At 51.0% G+C, this 15,628-nt stretch overlaps 2 protein-coding genes across 2 annotated transcripts; one reads left to right on the top strand and one right to left on the bottom strand.

The window, feature by feature from the left end:
* The first annotated feature begins 4,694 nt into the window (after positions 1–4,694).
* On the top strand, positions 4,695–6,187 carry LOC119326577 (pentatricopeptide repeat-containing protein At1g05750, chloroplastic-like). Its single transcript, XM_037600205.1, has one exon. It carries the CDS (start codon positions 4,695–4,697, stop codon positions 6,159–6,161), a length of 1,467 nt encoding a protein of 488 aa, XP_037456102.1. The 3' UTR covers positions 6,162–6,187.
* A 2,320-nt stretch (positions 6,188–8,507) lies between these two features.
* On the bottom strand, positions 8,508–15,613 carry LOC119324544 (mitogen-activated protein kinase kinase kinase 3-like). Its single transcript, XM_037598328.1, has 9 exons — positions 13,764–15,613; positions 13,581–13,665; positions 13,395–13,457; positions 13,084–13,241; positions 12,918–12,993; positions 12,771–12,830; positions 9,896–10,000; positions 9,243–9,460; positions 8,508–9,111 (listed from the first exon to the last, which is right to left on the bottom strand). The coding sequence occupies exons 1-8, from the start codon at positions 14,615–14,617 to the stop codon at positions 9,290–9,292; spliced, it is 1,572 nt and encodes a 523-aa protein (XP_037454225.1). The 5' UTR covers positions 14,618–15,613; the 3' UTR covers positions 8,508–9,111; positions 9,243–9,289.
* Between the last annotated feature and the right edge of the window lie 15 nt (positions 15,614–15,628).

The raw sequence follows: 15,628 nt of genomic DNA on the forward strand, positions 1-15,628 counted from the left end.
GGACGCCACCCCTAGGGCAACCTCCCCTCCCGCCTTGGGGGGATTTCCTAGGGGGTGGGGGCGCCCAAACCCATCTAGGGTTTCCCCTGGCCGCCGCCCCCTCCTCTAGATCCATCTAGAGGGGTCGGCCCCCTCTCCCCTTCCCCCTATATATAATGAGGGGGTGGGAGGGCAGCCACACCCTTCCCCTGGCGCAACCCTCTCCCTCCTCCAACACCTCCTCCTCCTCCTCCGTAGTGCTTGGCGAAGCCCTGCCAAAGAACCACGAGCTCCATCGCCACCACGCCGTCGTGCTACTGGAGTTTTACCTCAACTTATCCTCTCCCCTTGCTGGATCAAGAAGGAGGGGACGTCCTCGGGCTGTACGTGTGTTGAACGCGGAGGCGCCGGCCATTCGGCGCTGAGATTGGAATCGACCGCGACCTGAATCACTGCGTGTACGACTCCACCAATCGCGTTCTTGTAACGCTTCCGCATAGCGATCTTCAAGGGTATGAAGATACACTCATCCTCTCCCTCTCTTGTTGCTAGAATCTCCATAGATTGATCTTGGTGATGCGTAGAAAATTTTGAATTATTGCTACGTTCCCCAACAATTTGGTACCTCTCCAACGCTTTCTCCTATTCCTATTGATCAGGTCAAAGCCAAACCTATCTAGTCTTGCACGTTGTCACCCACCGCTCTTGCCAAAAACAAAGAAATTCTATCTTGGGAACTAAAAAAGAATCGGAATGGGAAGTATTTATTTCTTGATTCTCCGGCTAGCATCCTTACTTCCTTCTTCAATGGAAATTCTATGTTTTGGCTCGGTATAAACCAAAAAATGAGAAATTCTCTTATTTGTAGAAAAGTCTTCTTTTGGTTAAATCTGGAGAACCCAGTCGAAACTCTGATTCATGTTTGTGGATTTTAATAGCTCTCCTATCTACCCGGAAATGATCTTCTACCTTTACTGTCTGTGTTCTTTACATATCTTTTGATTGCTTTTCAAATCATTGTGTCGTTACAAATTCAGTGGTTGCACCCTTGTGAGCAAGTTGTTGCCGGATTGGATAGGAGAAGTGAAACAAAGCTACGAAGGATCAAAATTAGCTGAAGAAGTTAAGAAGAGCATTAGTGAAGCGAGAGGACAAGATGGTTGGGAAGAGGAGGAAGGGGTATTAAGGAAAAAAGGGAGGCTTTATGTGGGGACCGCTGGAAATGCAAGAGCCAGGATAGCGCAAGAACTGCATGGGACAGCTACCAGAGGCCATTCAGGTATACTAGCTGCCTATAAGAGAACTAATAGGAACTTTGTCTGGCCAGGAATGGATGCCTCTCTTGAGGACAGACTATGACGGTAAAGCAGCAACATCAACTCGCAATGGCCCTCGTGCCATGAGACATGGATTTTAGTCGACGTAGATTGGATCGAAAGATCGCACTTCCACTCTTCTCCTAACAGACTAGTCACTTCCCACTCTCCTCAAGTGAACAGTTTAGCCACTATCCTCCCATATACTCTGCTTTTTCATTGCTTATGAACTGGAACTTGTTGGTGCATGGATTTCACGTTTCAGCAGCACTTTGGTTTGTGCATGGTTGTGAAAAGAAGGCTTTCTATACACTTATATGAACTTCATTGGCGAAAGAAAGAGAAGCTTGCCTTGATAAAGCATAGCCTTTCGCACTCCAATAGACATATATTGTTACAAGGTTATGCCTAAAGGTCTCAAAAACGCCGGTGCTACATATCAATGCGCCATGACTAAGATCTTCGATGAGATAATACATAAGATTGTCGAGTGCTATGTAGATGATCCCATTGTAAAGGCGGTATCCTATGAAGAACATCTTCAACATCTTAGACTCGTATTCGACCGCCTAAGGCAACATGCATTCAAGTTAAACCCGTTGAAGTGCGCCTTCATGGTCTCGTCAGGCAAATTCCTAGGGTTTGTCATTCGACATCGGGGAATAGAAGTCGACCCGAGTAAAATTAAGGCAATACTCGAAATGCCTCCTCCTCAAAACCTTAAGGAGCTGCGTTCGCTTCAAGGGCGCCTGGCATACATCAGGCGATTCATAGCCAATTTTGCAGGAAGAATCCAACCTTTTATAAGAAAAACAAAAAAAGATATTCCATTCTTTTGGGATGAAAACTGCCAACAAGCCCTAGATGGCATCAAAAGCTATCTCCTCAATCCGACAGTCCTGGTTGCGCCGATACCAGGGAAGGGGCTTATACTCTACACCACGGCCTTGGATGAATCTCTTGGGGCTCTATTGGCACAAAAAAATGAAAACGGGAAAGAGAATTCCCTCTATTACCTCAGTCATGTGCTCGTAGGAGCAGAACATGCGTGCTCTCCTATCGAAAAACATTGCCTTGAACTGGTGTTCGCTGTCAAGAAGCTACGATACTACATGATAGCACATCGGGTCACCCTCATCTCCAAAGTTCACCCACTTAAATATCTCATGAAAAGACCAATGCTTACAGGAAGATTGGCAAGATGGGGCCATCATCCTTACTGAGTTCAACATTGTGTATGCGCCGCAGAAGGCCATTAGAGGGCAAGCGATGGCGAATTTCCTAGCAGCACATCATACATATTTCTACAGTAAAAAATATATTTCCATGGCGGTCGGGCTAGGCCGAGTCGGGCTGCCCATGGCCAGGTATACCGGAGAAGATTAGGGAGGAAAGGTCCCACCAGCTGAAATCTGGGGTGTTCGTTGGTCAAAGAGGAGTACGTAGAACCATTCCATATCAGATTTCCGTATGTGTAGGCTTTTTGGTCGGCGCCCATGTGTTGATCGAAATAAGTGGTTGCACCATTCAGACCTTGTGTAGGTGCCGCGGTGACGGGGCACTACGGTGATGGTGCATGGCTAGACAGGTGCGGATCCAGCGTGGCGTGACCCTGCACAGCGTGGCTGTACAACGAGTTTGCGACAGAGATGCACGGCGCAACCATGCGAGATGGTGGTTGGGGAGAAAAGACGAATATACTGCTACGTTTGTGCCAAATTAAAATATGTTTTTTAGCCTAAGTAAAAAACACCTTATATTTTAATACCGAGGTAATAGGTGCAGACCTGTGCGGTCATTGAAAGTAGAGAGTGACTCCGGCCGGCATTCTTATTTTCCTGATGCTCCGAACTGGTTTAAGGTTGAGATAAGACTAAAATTTAAAAGTACATGGTGCCGATTTTAAGGATTAAGAGGATAAGGTTCGATTCCGACAACCCATATGAATTGGTGTTGTTCTTTTGAATGGACTGGCTCACACTTGCCCGAGGAGCACGAGGATGCACACAAAGTCATCCACACCAAGAACTATGGGAGCTAACATGCCGCCAACCACTAGTCTTATTTTTAATAATTTTTCATGTTTTTAAAATTTTATTCCCAATTGAGGAAAATGTTTGAAATTAAAAAAACACAATTTTATAACATATACTAGCTTCTAAAACCGAAATCACTAGTTAAGAAGTACTCCTTGCGGAGATTACTCCAACTTCGCCACTTGTCGCAATCTGAGAGTTTTCTCTTTTTTCGTAGATTCGTTTATTCAAAACGTTTTATCTCTTAAACCGTGCGTTCAAATCTTGAACCGCTTTCGCCGTTGGATTCCTCGCGTCGAGATCTTCAAAACTAGATCCCATGTTGATAGGTTTTGACGAACTTTTTTCACGAAAAAACCGGACGAAAAAACCAAACTGGGAACACGGGTTTTTTTTCCTTTCCGAAAAAGGCACGCTCGTGCCTCTGACGAAATCACAACCGTGCCTCTCGCAAAATAAAAAAAAGCAAAAAACGTGTTTTTATCCTTTCTGAAAAAGACACGCCCGTGCCTCTCGTGAAAGCAAAAACCGTGTCTCTCGCGAAAGAAAAAAACGTGGTTTTTTTCCTTTCCGAAAGAGACACGCCAGTGCCTCTCACGAAAGCACAACCGTGCCTCTCGCGAAAGCACAACCGTGCCTCTCACGAAAAGAAAAAAAAACAAAAAACGTATTTTTCCCTTTCCGAAAGAGGCACGCCCGTGCCTCTCGCGAAAGTACAATCGTGCCTCTCGCGGAAGCAAAACCGTGCCTCTCGCGAAAGAAAAAAAAACAGAAAACCCATTTTTTATTTCCTTTCCGAAAGAGGCACGCCTGTGCCTCTCGTGGAAGCAAAACCGTGCCTCTCACGAAAGAAAAAAAAACAGAAAACATGTTTTTTTTCGTTTCCAAGCGGCACGGTCGTGCCTCTCGCGAAAGCACAACCGTGTCTCTCGCGAAAACAAAACCGTGACTCTCGCGAAAAAATACGTTTTTTTGCACACAAAAATTATTTTTTTGATTTTTTTATCGAAAAGCTATGGAAGACCGGTAGAAAACCAAAACGTCAAAAAAACCCAGAAAAAAACTGTTTAAAAAGCCGAAAACGCGTGCGAATTTTTTTTTCGAAAGAAGTGCCCAGAGCGCGACACATGGCAAATGGCTGAGAGCGCGCCAAGTGGCGCTGATCCTTGCGAGGCTCCCGAAGGAGGGCTCGTTAATTAGTTGCTCCCTTCTAAAACCCTTTTTTTTAGAAGCGGTGACCGGCCAAGTGGACCGGCCCATTTGCGCTGTCCTTCAGCGAAAGCTTCCTCGTTTGACGCTTACGTTGCCTCAAAAAAAAAAAGGAGCTCTCGTTCTAGTCCTCCAGCTGAAAAGCTTGTCGGCCATGGCAGTGGCCGCCTCTCCATCTCTCACTCTTCCTCCACCCGCGCAGCGCGCCACCCCAAAGCCGCGCCGCCGCACGCCGCCGCGAGACGTGGTCTCATGGACGTCCGCCATCGCGCGCCCGGCGCGGGAGGGCGACCTGCCGGCGACGGCCGCGGCGCTCTCCGCCATGCTCTCCTCCCCCGCCGCGCCTGCGCCCAACGACGTCACGCTCCTCACCGTCATCTCCGCCTGCGCCGGCGCCCCCTCTTCCCCGCTCGCCCGCCCCCTCGCGCTATCTCTCCACGCCCTCGCCATCAAGCTGTTCCCCGGCCACCTCCTCCTCTGCACCTGCCTCGCGCGGTTCTACCTCGCGTCCCGCCTCCCCCACCACGCCCTCCAGCTCTTCGGCTTCATGCCTGTCAGGTCCGTGGTCACCTACAACACCATGATCACCGGTCTCATGCGCAACGGCCTCGTCGCCGCCGCGCGCCAGGTGTTCGACGGAATGCCGGACCCGGATAAGGTCTCCTGGATGGCGCTCATCGACGGGTGCGTCAAGAACGGGCGCCACGACGAGGCGATCTGCTGCTTCCATGCCATGCTGCTGGACGGCGTCGAGCCAGACTACGTCACGCTGGTAGCTGCTATCTCCGCGTGCGCTGAGGTTGGCGCGCTCGGTCTTGGTATGTGGGCGCACCGGTTCGTGACCAGGCAGAGGCTGGAGGGCAACATCCGCATCGCCAACTCGTTGATGGACATGTACGCTCGGTGCGGTCAGGTGGAGTTTGCACGGCAGGTGTTTGACAGCATGAGGAAGCGGACGGTGGTCTCGTGGAACTCGATGATCGTCGGGTTCGCAGCCAATGGACGGTGCATGGACGCCATCGAGCATTTCGAGGCAATGCGGAGAATGGGGTTCAAGCCGGACGCTGTGACGTTCACGGGCGTGCTCACGGCCTGCAGCCATGCCGGTCTCACGGACGAGGGACTGAGGTACTATGATGCCATGAGGGTGGAGCACGGAATCGCAGCGAGGATGGAGCACTACGGGTGTGTGGTCGACCTTCTTGGCCGGGCCGGGCGCCTGGAGGAGGCCATGAGCGTGGTGGTGACCATGCCGATGCGGCCAAACGAGGTGGTGCTGGGAGCTCTGCTCGCTGGGTGCCGGATGCACGGAGACGTGGACATGGCCGAGCAGCTGATGCAATACCTCGTCGAGCAGGACCCCGGCGGCGACTCGAACTACGTGCTGCTGTCGAACATCTATGCCGCTGTCGGGAAATGGGAAGGCGCAGGCAAGGTCCGGAGCCTGATGAAATCCCGGGGAGTCAAGAAGAGGCCTGGCCGGAGCGCCGTGGAGATCAACGGCGACGTGCATGAGTTTGTCTGCGGAGATCAGTCTCATCCGCAGGCTGCTGAGGTGTTCGACATGCTTGGCCTGCTGAGCCATGAGATGGCAGGGCGTGAGGCCGTGAGTTATGAATGAGCACTGGAATGCAGAAGACAGAAGCTGATGTTGTTGCGACTCCCGTTGCATGTACAGTCTCGGGAAGAGGCACCCAGTATGTACAGTAATACAGATACAGGTGATGAGATGGATCTTTTCCGTCGACAGATGATAAGTATTAGCGTAAAGGTGGTAATGTGGCACCCATTCGCTGCGATGATGTTGCCCTCGAGGATATCATCATGTCCTTCACTGCCATCCAAACTACCTTCCCTATGAGATACCTTGGGCTGCCCCTATCGGTCAGGAGACTTCGGAGAATTCACTTTCAACATTTGGAAGACAAGGTGGCTGGAAAACTCACTCCTTGGCTTGGCAGACATGTTGCGTCGCCGGATCGCATTGTTCTTGTCAAGGTGGTCCTCACTGCTATAACAATCTACCACCTCACTCCTCTGGATCTACCAGTCGAGGTCATCAAGGCAATTGACAGTATTAGACGCGCTTATCTTTGGGCGGGATGTGAAAAGGTCACCGGTGGGAAATGCAAAATTAATTGGGAGACGGTGTGCAAGCCCAAGTTATATGGTGGATTGGGCGTCCTCAACTTGCAAAAGTTTGCTACCGCTCTCCGCTCGCGATGGCTTTGGTTTGAGTGGGCTAACCCCACTAAACCTTGGATTGGCATGGGCACGCCATGCACTGATGATGATAGAAATCTTTTTGCGGCTGCCACTCGTGTTACCATTGGTGATGGTTATCGGGCCACTTTCTGGGAATCACCTTGGGTGGACGGTATTCGCCCCAAGGATATTGCTCCAAAGATCTTTGATCTCTCCAGGAAGAAAAGAAGCTCCGTTCGCTCGAGTCTCACAGACAACGCTTGGGTCCGCAACATTGATACCTCTCAGGGCCTCACTTTTGAGCATATTGAGCAATTCGCCACCCTTTGGGAGAAGCTCTCCAATGTCATTCTAACCCCTGGAGTTGACGATGCAATTATTTGGAAGTTCACTAAAGATGGGGTATACTCCGCGTCTTCTGCATACAATGCTCAGTTTGAGGGTCACACCGCCTCTGCCATGATCACTACCGTTTGAAAAGCTTGGTGCAAATTTTCCGCTTGGCTGATTATTCATAATAGAGTGTGGACCGCCGATAGATTGCAGCGTCGGGGATGGCCGAATTGCAACCTTTGCCCTCTTTGCAAGCAGGTTCAGGAGACCGCGGCTCACCTCCTCTTTCAGTGTCGGTTCACAGTGAGAGTGTGGACGGAGATCAAGACTTGGCTTGGCCTCCACGACATTGATCCTCAGATTGGAGACTCGTGCCCTCGGTGGAAGTTTGTTCGGACATGGTTGCTCACAAAAGGGGCCACTCGCGCATGGTTCGTAGCACTTTGATGATGCTTGTTGCGTGGGAAATTTGGAACGAACGCAACGCGAGGGTTTTCCGCAACACCGCCGCCCATACTACCATTGTCATTGCCAAGATTAAAGATGAGGCCTCTATTTGGGCTCGTGCGGGTGCGAAGTATTTGTGTAATATTATGCGGCGAGAGTGATCTGTACTCTCCCGCTTGGTGGAACTATGTCTAATCTTCTTCTTAATTAATGAAAATGGCAAATCTTTTGCCTTGTTTCAAAAAAAAAAACATACACGACTTTATCTTTTTCTCGCCTATATATAACTATGGTGACCTCCAACAGCTAGATAAGTAAGAAGAGAACACGGCGCAAACATATACATCTAGTTAGAAAATTACACCCAAACAAGCATTTCCCTGGTTCACACTGCAAGAGAAACAAAAAGACCTTCTCCATAGGTTGGTTTGGAAAAAAAGAAATGTTAGGAATGAGCGACACCAGAAAGGCAGAAATAGTTTCTTTGTACACGGCTGCTGTTTGGGGTCATGCCTTAATCACGAAGTCAACGATCAGATGTATTTGGAGCAAGACGAAAAGGATCATGAGGCAAAACTTTGGATTACCGCGGGGGAGCATTTGAGCAAGATCATGCCGCGAGAGTAATTCCGTATGTAATTTTCCTTTGACGGGCTATGTTGTGGAGCCGCTGATATGTACCCTAAACCCCTTTATTAATGAATGAATTGCCTCGGTTTCAAAGAAAAAAAGACGAAAAGAACCAACAGTAGATTAGAAATTTGTTGTATCTTCAGTTCTTTGGTCACTCATTGTTACTCCAGTTGCATGTACAGTATCATGAAAACTGAAAAGAATCCAACATGTACAGTAATACAGTACGTGATGAGATGAATCTTTTGATGAGCAAGCCAGAAGTAGCACGGCAGATCTTCTAAGAAAATATACATACATGGCCGCGTATGAGCATCTGGTGGTATATATGACATAAACACTGAAATTCTGGGGCTTCTGTGCTAGAAACAGATTGTATTTCCATAGGAACTGAACTGTACAGGTATGGAGCAAGGTCACAGTGAAATACTCCCTCCGTTCCAAAATAAGTGCCGCCTGCCTGCCGTGGTTTTAGTTCAAATTACTTATTTTGGAACGGAGGGAGTAGTCAACAACATGGACAATACGATCAGTTTGCATTGGCAACAGAATGTGAACTGTACAGGTATGTAAACACGGTCGGAAAGTGGACTGTTGTGGGAGCACTTGGCACTCCACACTGCACATCTTTCATTCCACTCTGAGACTAGGCTACGAGCTCCATGAGAAACAAATCCTATCAGCCAACAAGGTACTCCCTCCGTTTCATTTCTTGGACGAGTAATTCCGAACGGAGGGAGTACCTCTTAAGTAAACTATATCTCACTCATATTGCAGAGCTACCTTTCAACTGAATGCCGATAGGTGCTCCTCATGTTGGAAGCTAGCTATCTCAATGTTGGAATCTCCGGGAAACAATTAAAGCGGGAGCGTGAACAAGGAACACTTTTGGGCTGTAGGATCATCTTCACTCCCCGGTATCACCCACACCTTTCCACATGCGAAATTAAAACCTATACATAGCAATAGAGACAAGTCACTATGTTTGCAGTGAAACCAACTCAATCTTTTAACGAGTGAGTTAGAACTTAGAAGAGATGAAAGCACCCACATTTCTTGATGAGGAAAAGGACGAAAGACTTACCAGCTTATGTACAAGCAAATGTGTTAGCAATATGTACAGCGCACGCCTTAATGTTGCAGTGGTCTCTTCACAAAAGGGTGCTCCAACAGCTGAGCAGCAGATGGCCGGTCCTTTTGGTTTGCTTGAACACACTTTGCTATGAAATCCCGTGCATCTTCTGATAACGTATTGGGGATTTTTGGTGGTATTCCCCTACCAATTTTGAGCAAAGCATGTGTCTACATGGCAGGGGAGAAGATTGAATCACAGACAGTAACTATACACAACTCTGGTATTAAGAAAATCACAAGATCCAAATACAGGGAATGGGTTCGCTACTTGTATCTATGCATTTCTGATTTCCCTAATAAGTACTCCCTCCGTAAACAAATATAAGAGCGTTTAGATCACTAGTCTTTACAGAGGGAGTACATCAAAATAGAAAACAGCAATATAGCGGCTGATTTTTTGGGGGTGCCCACTATGCATTATGATACTTGCGCATACAAATATCATGGAATTCATAGTCCCCTCCCACTAGGAAGATAGCCCTTGATCATTCCATTTTTAAAATTTAGCTTAGTATCCAGTATACCAGCGCATTTAAATTACATGTCTTGCCGTATTTAAAACTTAGATGCTGTTCCAGAAAACTAAGGTGACAGAATACGCACCCATTCCATATCAGGGTATGGAACTTTGCCGGTCAGCATCTCCAAAACTGTGCAGCCAAGACTCCATATATCTGCTGGAGGTCCATGTGGCTTAGCCTTAGCAACCTGAATAAGAGCATACCATCACAAGACGTACACAGTTGGTACAGCAATAAAATATTGCTTAAAATTTGATAGACCAAACTTAATCCAATAACCTTTCATGGCAAACAAGACTAACAAGCTTTTATTTATGTTACACAACTACAAGTATTTAGAGTCACACTCTATCTTACAGTGTTTAGCTCTAAACCATTTCTCAGTTACAACTCACTGTGTGGAGTTTTAAACTCTAAACTCATCAAGTATGCTACTTATTGATAGGATCTGGGATCCTACCAGGTCTAGCTCTTAGGTTGTAGGGGTGGAAGGGGGCTTGGCGAGGAGGAAGGAGAGGTCGCCGGCGCTGGGGCGCCTCGTCACGTGTGCGAGAGAGAGAGAGAGGGAGCAGGGCGCGGCGGCTAGGGTTAGGTCTCCCGGCTCCCTTCATGAAGCCGAGCAAATATGATTGCTTCTGCTTAATCCCAAAACGGGTCCTTACACGAGTTTATATAATCCTCCTAATAAGATAATTGGGCTAAGCCCCTAATAACGATAAGATAAACTGGGCCACAACTAACTGGGCTAAGCCCCTAATATGCCGGTCATAACATCTCTCCGCGCCTGCACAAACAGCTCGTCCTCGAGCTGGAAGGCGGGGCAGATCAACGGTTGCCAAACACCTCTGCGTCAACTAGGGCGGGCTGGTCGCCGAGCCCGGCGGCGGCGGGGTCCTCCTCAATGTAGTCTGCAGCCTCCAGGTAGAAGAGTCGTGGGCAGACGTGGCCCGGTACGTAGGGCTCGTCGCAGTTGAAGCACAACCCTTGGCGGCGACGCTCGAGTTGCTCGGCAGGGGTGATCCGGCGGAACGGGCGTGTCGCAGCCGCGGCGAGGGGCGCCGCGGAAGCCTGGGTAGGCCGACCCTACGCGGGAACTTCCGGACAGGGTGGCGGCCCAGCGGCCCGAGGCGGTGGCGCCTGCGGGATGGCCACCGTGCAACGCTCGAACACGCGGGTGTAGTACATGGCCGTCTGGAGGTCCTGTGGCCCGCGCATCTCCACGTCCACGCGAATGTGGTTCGGTAGGCCACCGACGAAGAGCTCAGCCCGCTGACGAGCCGAAACGCCGGGGGCGTGGCACGCCAGTGCCTGGAAGCGGTCGGCGAAGTCTTGCACCGAGGTGAGGAACGGAAGACGCCCAAGCTCCGCCAGACGGCTCCCGCGTATAGGCGGACCGAAGCGCAAGAGGTACAATTCGCGTAAGCACTCCCATGGTGGCATGTCGCCCTCATCCTGTTCGAGAGGGCGTAGTACCACGTTTGCGCGACTCCTCGAAGATGATAGGCAATCCAGGTGTGGTCGGACGCGAGCGTGCGCTGTCCCCTAAAAAACTGGTCACATTGGTTGAGCCAATTCAGGGAGTCGACGGTGCCGTCGTAGGTCGCGAACTCCAGCTTGGAGAATCTCGGCGGCGTCTGGACGTGGACGATGGGCGGGTGCGCCTCGTCAGCACGGCGCAGCGAGGATGACGGGGCCGAGTAGGCGGGCATCAGGGTGCCGCCCTGGAACAGGGGCCCGTCGATGCTGGCGAAGGGCTCGGCGTAGCCCGAGGACCCGCCAAACTGCATGGCCGGGAGCGTAGTCGGCGGAGGCAGCACGTGCGGCCCGACCGAGGCCGTCGTGTAGACCGACGCAAGGGACCCAGCGAGCCAGGCCGGTAACGGAGACAGCGACAGGGGAAACCGGACCTGGTGGATGGGCACCCTCGGGCCCGTCGTCGGGATGCCCAGGGCCGCGGTCGCCGGTGGCGGCGGCTGCAGCTGTTGCCCCTGCTGCATGGTGGAGGCGCCGGGGTTCGTCGCTGGTGGCGGCTGCCATGGCAGCTGCTGCATGGCGGCGGCAACGGGGGTCGCCAAGGACGGCGGCTGCTGCGGCGGCGGGGCGGTGGCGAAGGGCATAGGCGGCTGCAGCCCATAGGATCTCGCGAGGAATGTGTAGATGCCCGTGACCGCCTAGGTGAGATCCCGGATGCCAGCCGTCATCTCCTCCGGGGTGAAGATGACGGGGATGGGCGCGGCGGAGGTGACCGGCACCGGCAAGAGCGGGGCGCTGGCCGTGGTGGCCATCGGGTCGGTTGTCGCGGGCGGCAGCGGAAGGGTCTGGGTGGGCGGCGGCGAGGACATGATCGCACCGAAGCTATCTGATACCAGATTGGTAGGATCTGGGATCCTACCAGGTCTAGCTCTTAGGTTGTAGGGGTGGAAGGGGGCTTGGCGAGGAGGAAGGCGAGGTCGCCGCCGCTGGGGCGCCGTCGTCACATGTGCGCGCGCGAGAGAGAGAGGGAGCAGGACGCGACGGCTAGGGTTAGGTCTCCCGGCTCCCTTCAGGAAGCCGAGCAAATATGATTGCTTCTGCTTAATCCCAAAACGGGTCCTCACACGAGTTTATATAATCCTCCTAATAAGATAATTGGGCTAAGCCCCTAATAACGATAAGATAAACTGGGCCACAACTAACTGGGCTAAGCCCCTAATATGCCGGTCATAACACTTATAAATTTCAAATTACCAAGCTACCTACACAGACAATGATTCATTGTACCGGCAAGATATTTGTAATCAAAGATGATCTAATAGCAGGTAGAAAAGTCAAAATGATCATCATAGACCAGACACAAATATGCTCAATTGCAACTGTACACACACTCTGAATGTGAGTATAAGAACAACATGATGCCTTTGTTTCAAGAAAAAGCAGGACCAATATGATGACACCATAGCTCAACTACATAAACTAACCTCAGGGGCCATCCAGAAGACAGTTCCCTTGCTAGATCTTGCTTGGCTCAAAATTGACATCTGCAAATGGCAGATTAGAGAAGAGTCAGCACAAAATGGAGACAGTGATAAACTGATAAACATCATGCTTAATAGAGTAAGCAATACCTCCTTCGCAAGGCCAAAATCTGCCAACTTGACCAAACCATTTGCATCAACTAGGATATTTGCACATTTAATGTCCCTGGTGATCCAGCAATGAACAGGCTCTCAATGACAACCGAGAAATATAATACAGAAAATATATTACCAAACAACGCGTTTTAGTACTCACCTGTGCAGGACATTTCGCTGATGTAGATAGTTCAAACCATTCAAAATCTGCCTTGTATATGCTGATACTTGAGAATCTTGTAAACAATATTTTTGATATAAAGCTGCCAAAGAGCCTTGGGTCACAAGTTCAAGAAAAATATACAATTTTCCATCTTCCTGCAGAACATCCATCCCACCAGATTTAGTGTAAAGATGTAGAATGAGCAGTTCATATCAGACAAATATAAATTACTCAGAGAAAGTAATGAAAAGCGGTAATAATCACTATTCTGTAATTATTTTACGAGCCATAAGTTACTAGAAAACTACCTTGTCTGTTCCATAATACTGAACAATATTGTCATGCTCCAAACGACTCAAGAGGGATACCTCCTGAAACCAAATGATTCACAACTCAGTTGGCCGTATGACCAACGCAGTGATAACAAACATAATGTTTAAAAAAAACAGTGTGAGCGAAATAATTGCTCAAGCATGTCATAGCACATAACTTACATGCTCAAGCTGGACGATGCGCTGTTTTGCATTGATTCCTTGGTCAAGTAATGACACCTCCTTGACAGCAAAGAAAAACCCATCACTGTAAGAGCAGTGTTAAAATCGGTCAGTAAATTTTTATGCAGAGCATGATGAAGTGAAATGTGTAATCTTGACGAAGCAGGAATGTGACAAACTTACTCGCTGATCGCCTCGTAGACTGACCCGAACGATCCGCTCCCGATATGCTCTCCCTTGATCCAGGATGTGATGGTTCTCCTAAACCGCCTATTCGGCGATGGCGAGACCAAATGCTCAATGTCACATGAATTGGACTCTGCAACAACGAGGGCCAGGGCACCAGTAGCCTTCTCCCTTGTGGCCTCCACAACCACTTCTCTTGTCCTCTCCTCTCGTGATGTTTCCACTTTGGCCAATTTGCCGTTCCCCTTCCCTTCACCTGCATTCGCCGGCTCAGACACAGCAGTGACCTCTCGTGTAGAGGTTTCCACTCTCTCTGATTCGACCAATATGGCTTTGGATTCAGCCCATGGTCGTTGATATGCTTTTGCTGAAACTTGTATAGTCTCCGATTGGACCAATTCGGTGGCTAACCCAGCTTCCTCCCCGTCGCCGGCTGGCTGCAACCTAGAGGCGACGATGACGTCGCGTCCCGAAATCTCAGGAACCTCCGACGGTGACGCCGCAGGGGCCGACTCCTCGAGCGAGGCGCGGCGGCGGGCGGCGTTGGCGGCGGCGTAGACGGCCGGCGGGATGGCGAAGTCCTCGGGGCCGGAGAGGCCGAGCTGGCGGAAGAGCTCGGCGACCTCCTCCCCGCCGCCGCGGCCGCCGTGGATGCGGAAGCTGGTCTGCGACGCGTACCTGGCCCCGGCGCCAGGGGAGGCGCGGGCCGCGCGGTCGACGCTGAGCTGGATGCGGCCATAGGCCGCGAGGTCGTCGTCCCCGTCGGCGCCGGCGTCCGCGGAGTAGGAGGAGTTCCGCATGGCGTTGGTGCGCGCCAGCTGCCGCGGGCGCGGGCGCTGCGGCGTGCCCATCGGCGGCGGGCTCCGGCGGTGGCTGGCTTGCGTGGCGGACGCGGACCGGGCCGAGCAGAGCAGCGCGAGCAAAAGGGAAGGGAGAGACTGAGACGCGTCCGCAGTGTAGGGGGGCGGGGTTTGACCCGGGCGGGGGTTAGTGCGACGGCGACCCGGCCGTGCCTCTGACTTGTGGGTTCTGTTCGCCGCTCAATTTGTCGGGGAAGGTGGGAGTCGCTGTGGCTGTGCACGCGTGCGTTTACAGCAGCGGCGAGGGGGCCGTGCCGGCGATCGGACCGGCGGTGGGCGTGCCGTGCGTCAACGCGGTGGCGGGAGGGGAGGGGAGGAGCAGGTCGCGCTACTACCAATTTGCTTCCCTGCGATGCAAGAATGGACGGGCAGCTAGCTGACCACAGAGGACGGAGCACGAGGGGAAGAAGCAAGCCGTTGGGTCAGCGGGAACATTCGTCAGGAGCATATAGTAATGGCGGTCAAAGATGGATGTTTCGTGAACGACAAAGGTGGGATGTCAAGACGATGGATGGATGCTTCCTCGGCTCGGCGGCGACGGCGACCACGTCTCTCTCTTCGTCGATCGGTCGATGGCGGCCTTCCGTGGCCTACGTACGTGCCACCGCAGGAGACGGCGACCTGCGTGTCGTGTCGCCTGGTGGTGCTGCATCCGCCGATCCCAGCCAGCTGTCGCTCCAGGGCTGAATGTTTGCTTTGTGTACTGTAGTCACTTTACCGGTCGCATCGTCCTTGGATTCAACGCCATTCTTCACCCGGGCTTTCTTTCCGCACTATTATGGATGGTTAAATAATAAAAAAATTGCAATTGTCAATTGGTCCTATCAAAAGTAGAATTGACTATGAATTTGAGTCATCACACATGGTTTCATAAAATTTGTATGATTTTTCTGATCTAAACCGAGCAGGTTTTCACGAAGAAGATCAGTCGACTGAAATATCCATCTCATAAACCTCCTCGCCCACCGTTCGATCTCGCGACATCTAATGGCTCTCGCGCGA

Source organism: Triticum dicoccoides, chromosome 6B (assembly GCF_002162155.2).
Source record: "Triticum dicoccoides isolate Atlit2015 ecotype Zavitan chromosome 6B, WEW_v2.0, whole genome shotgun sequence".
Classification (NCBI taxonomy): Eukaryota; Viridiplantae; Streptophyta; class Magnoliopsida; order Poales; family Poaceae; genus Triticum; species Triticum dicoccoides.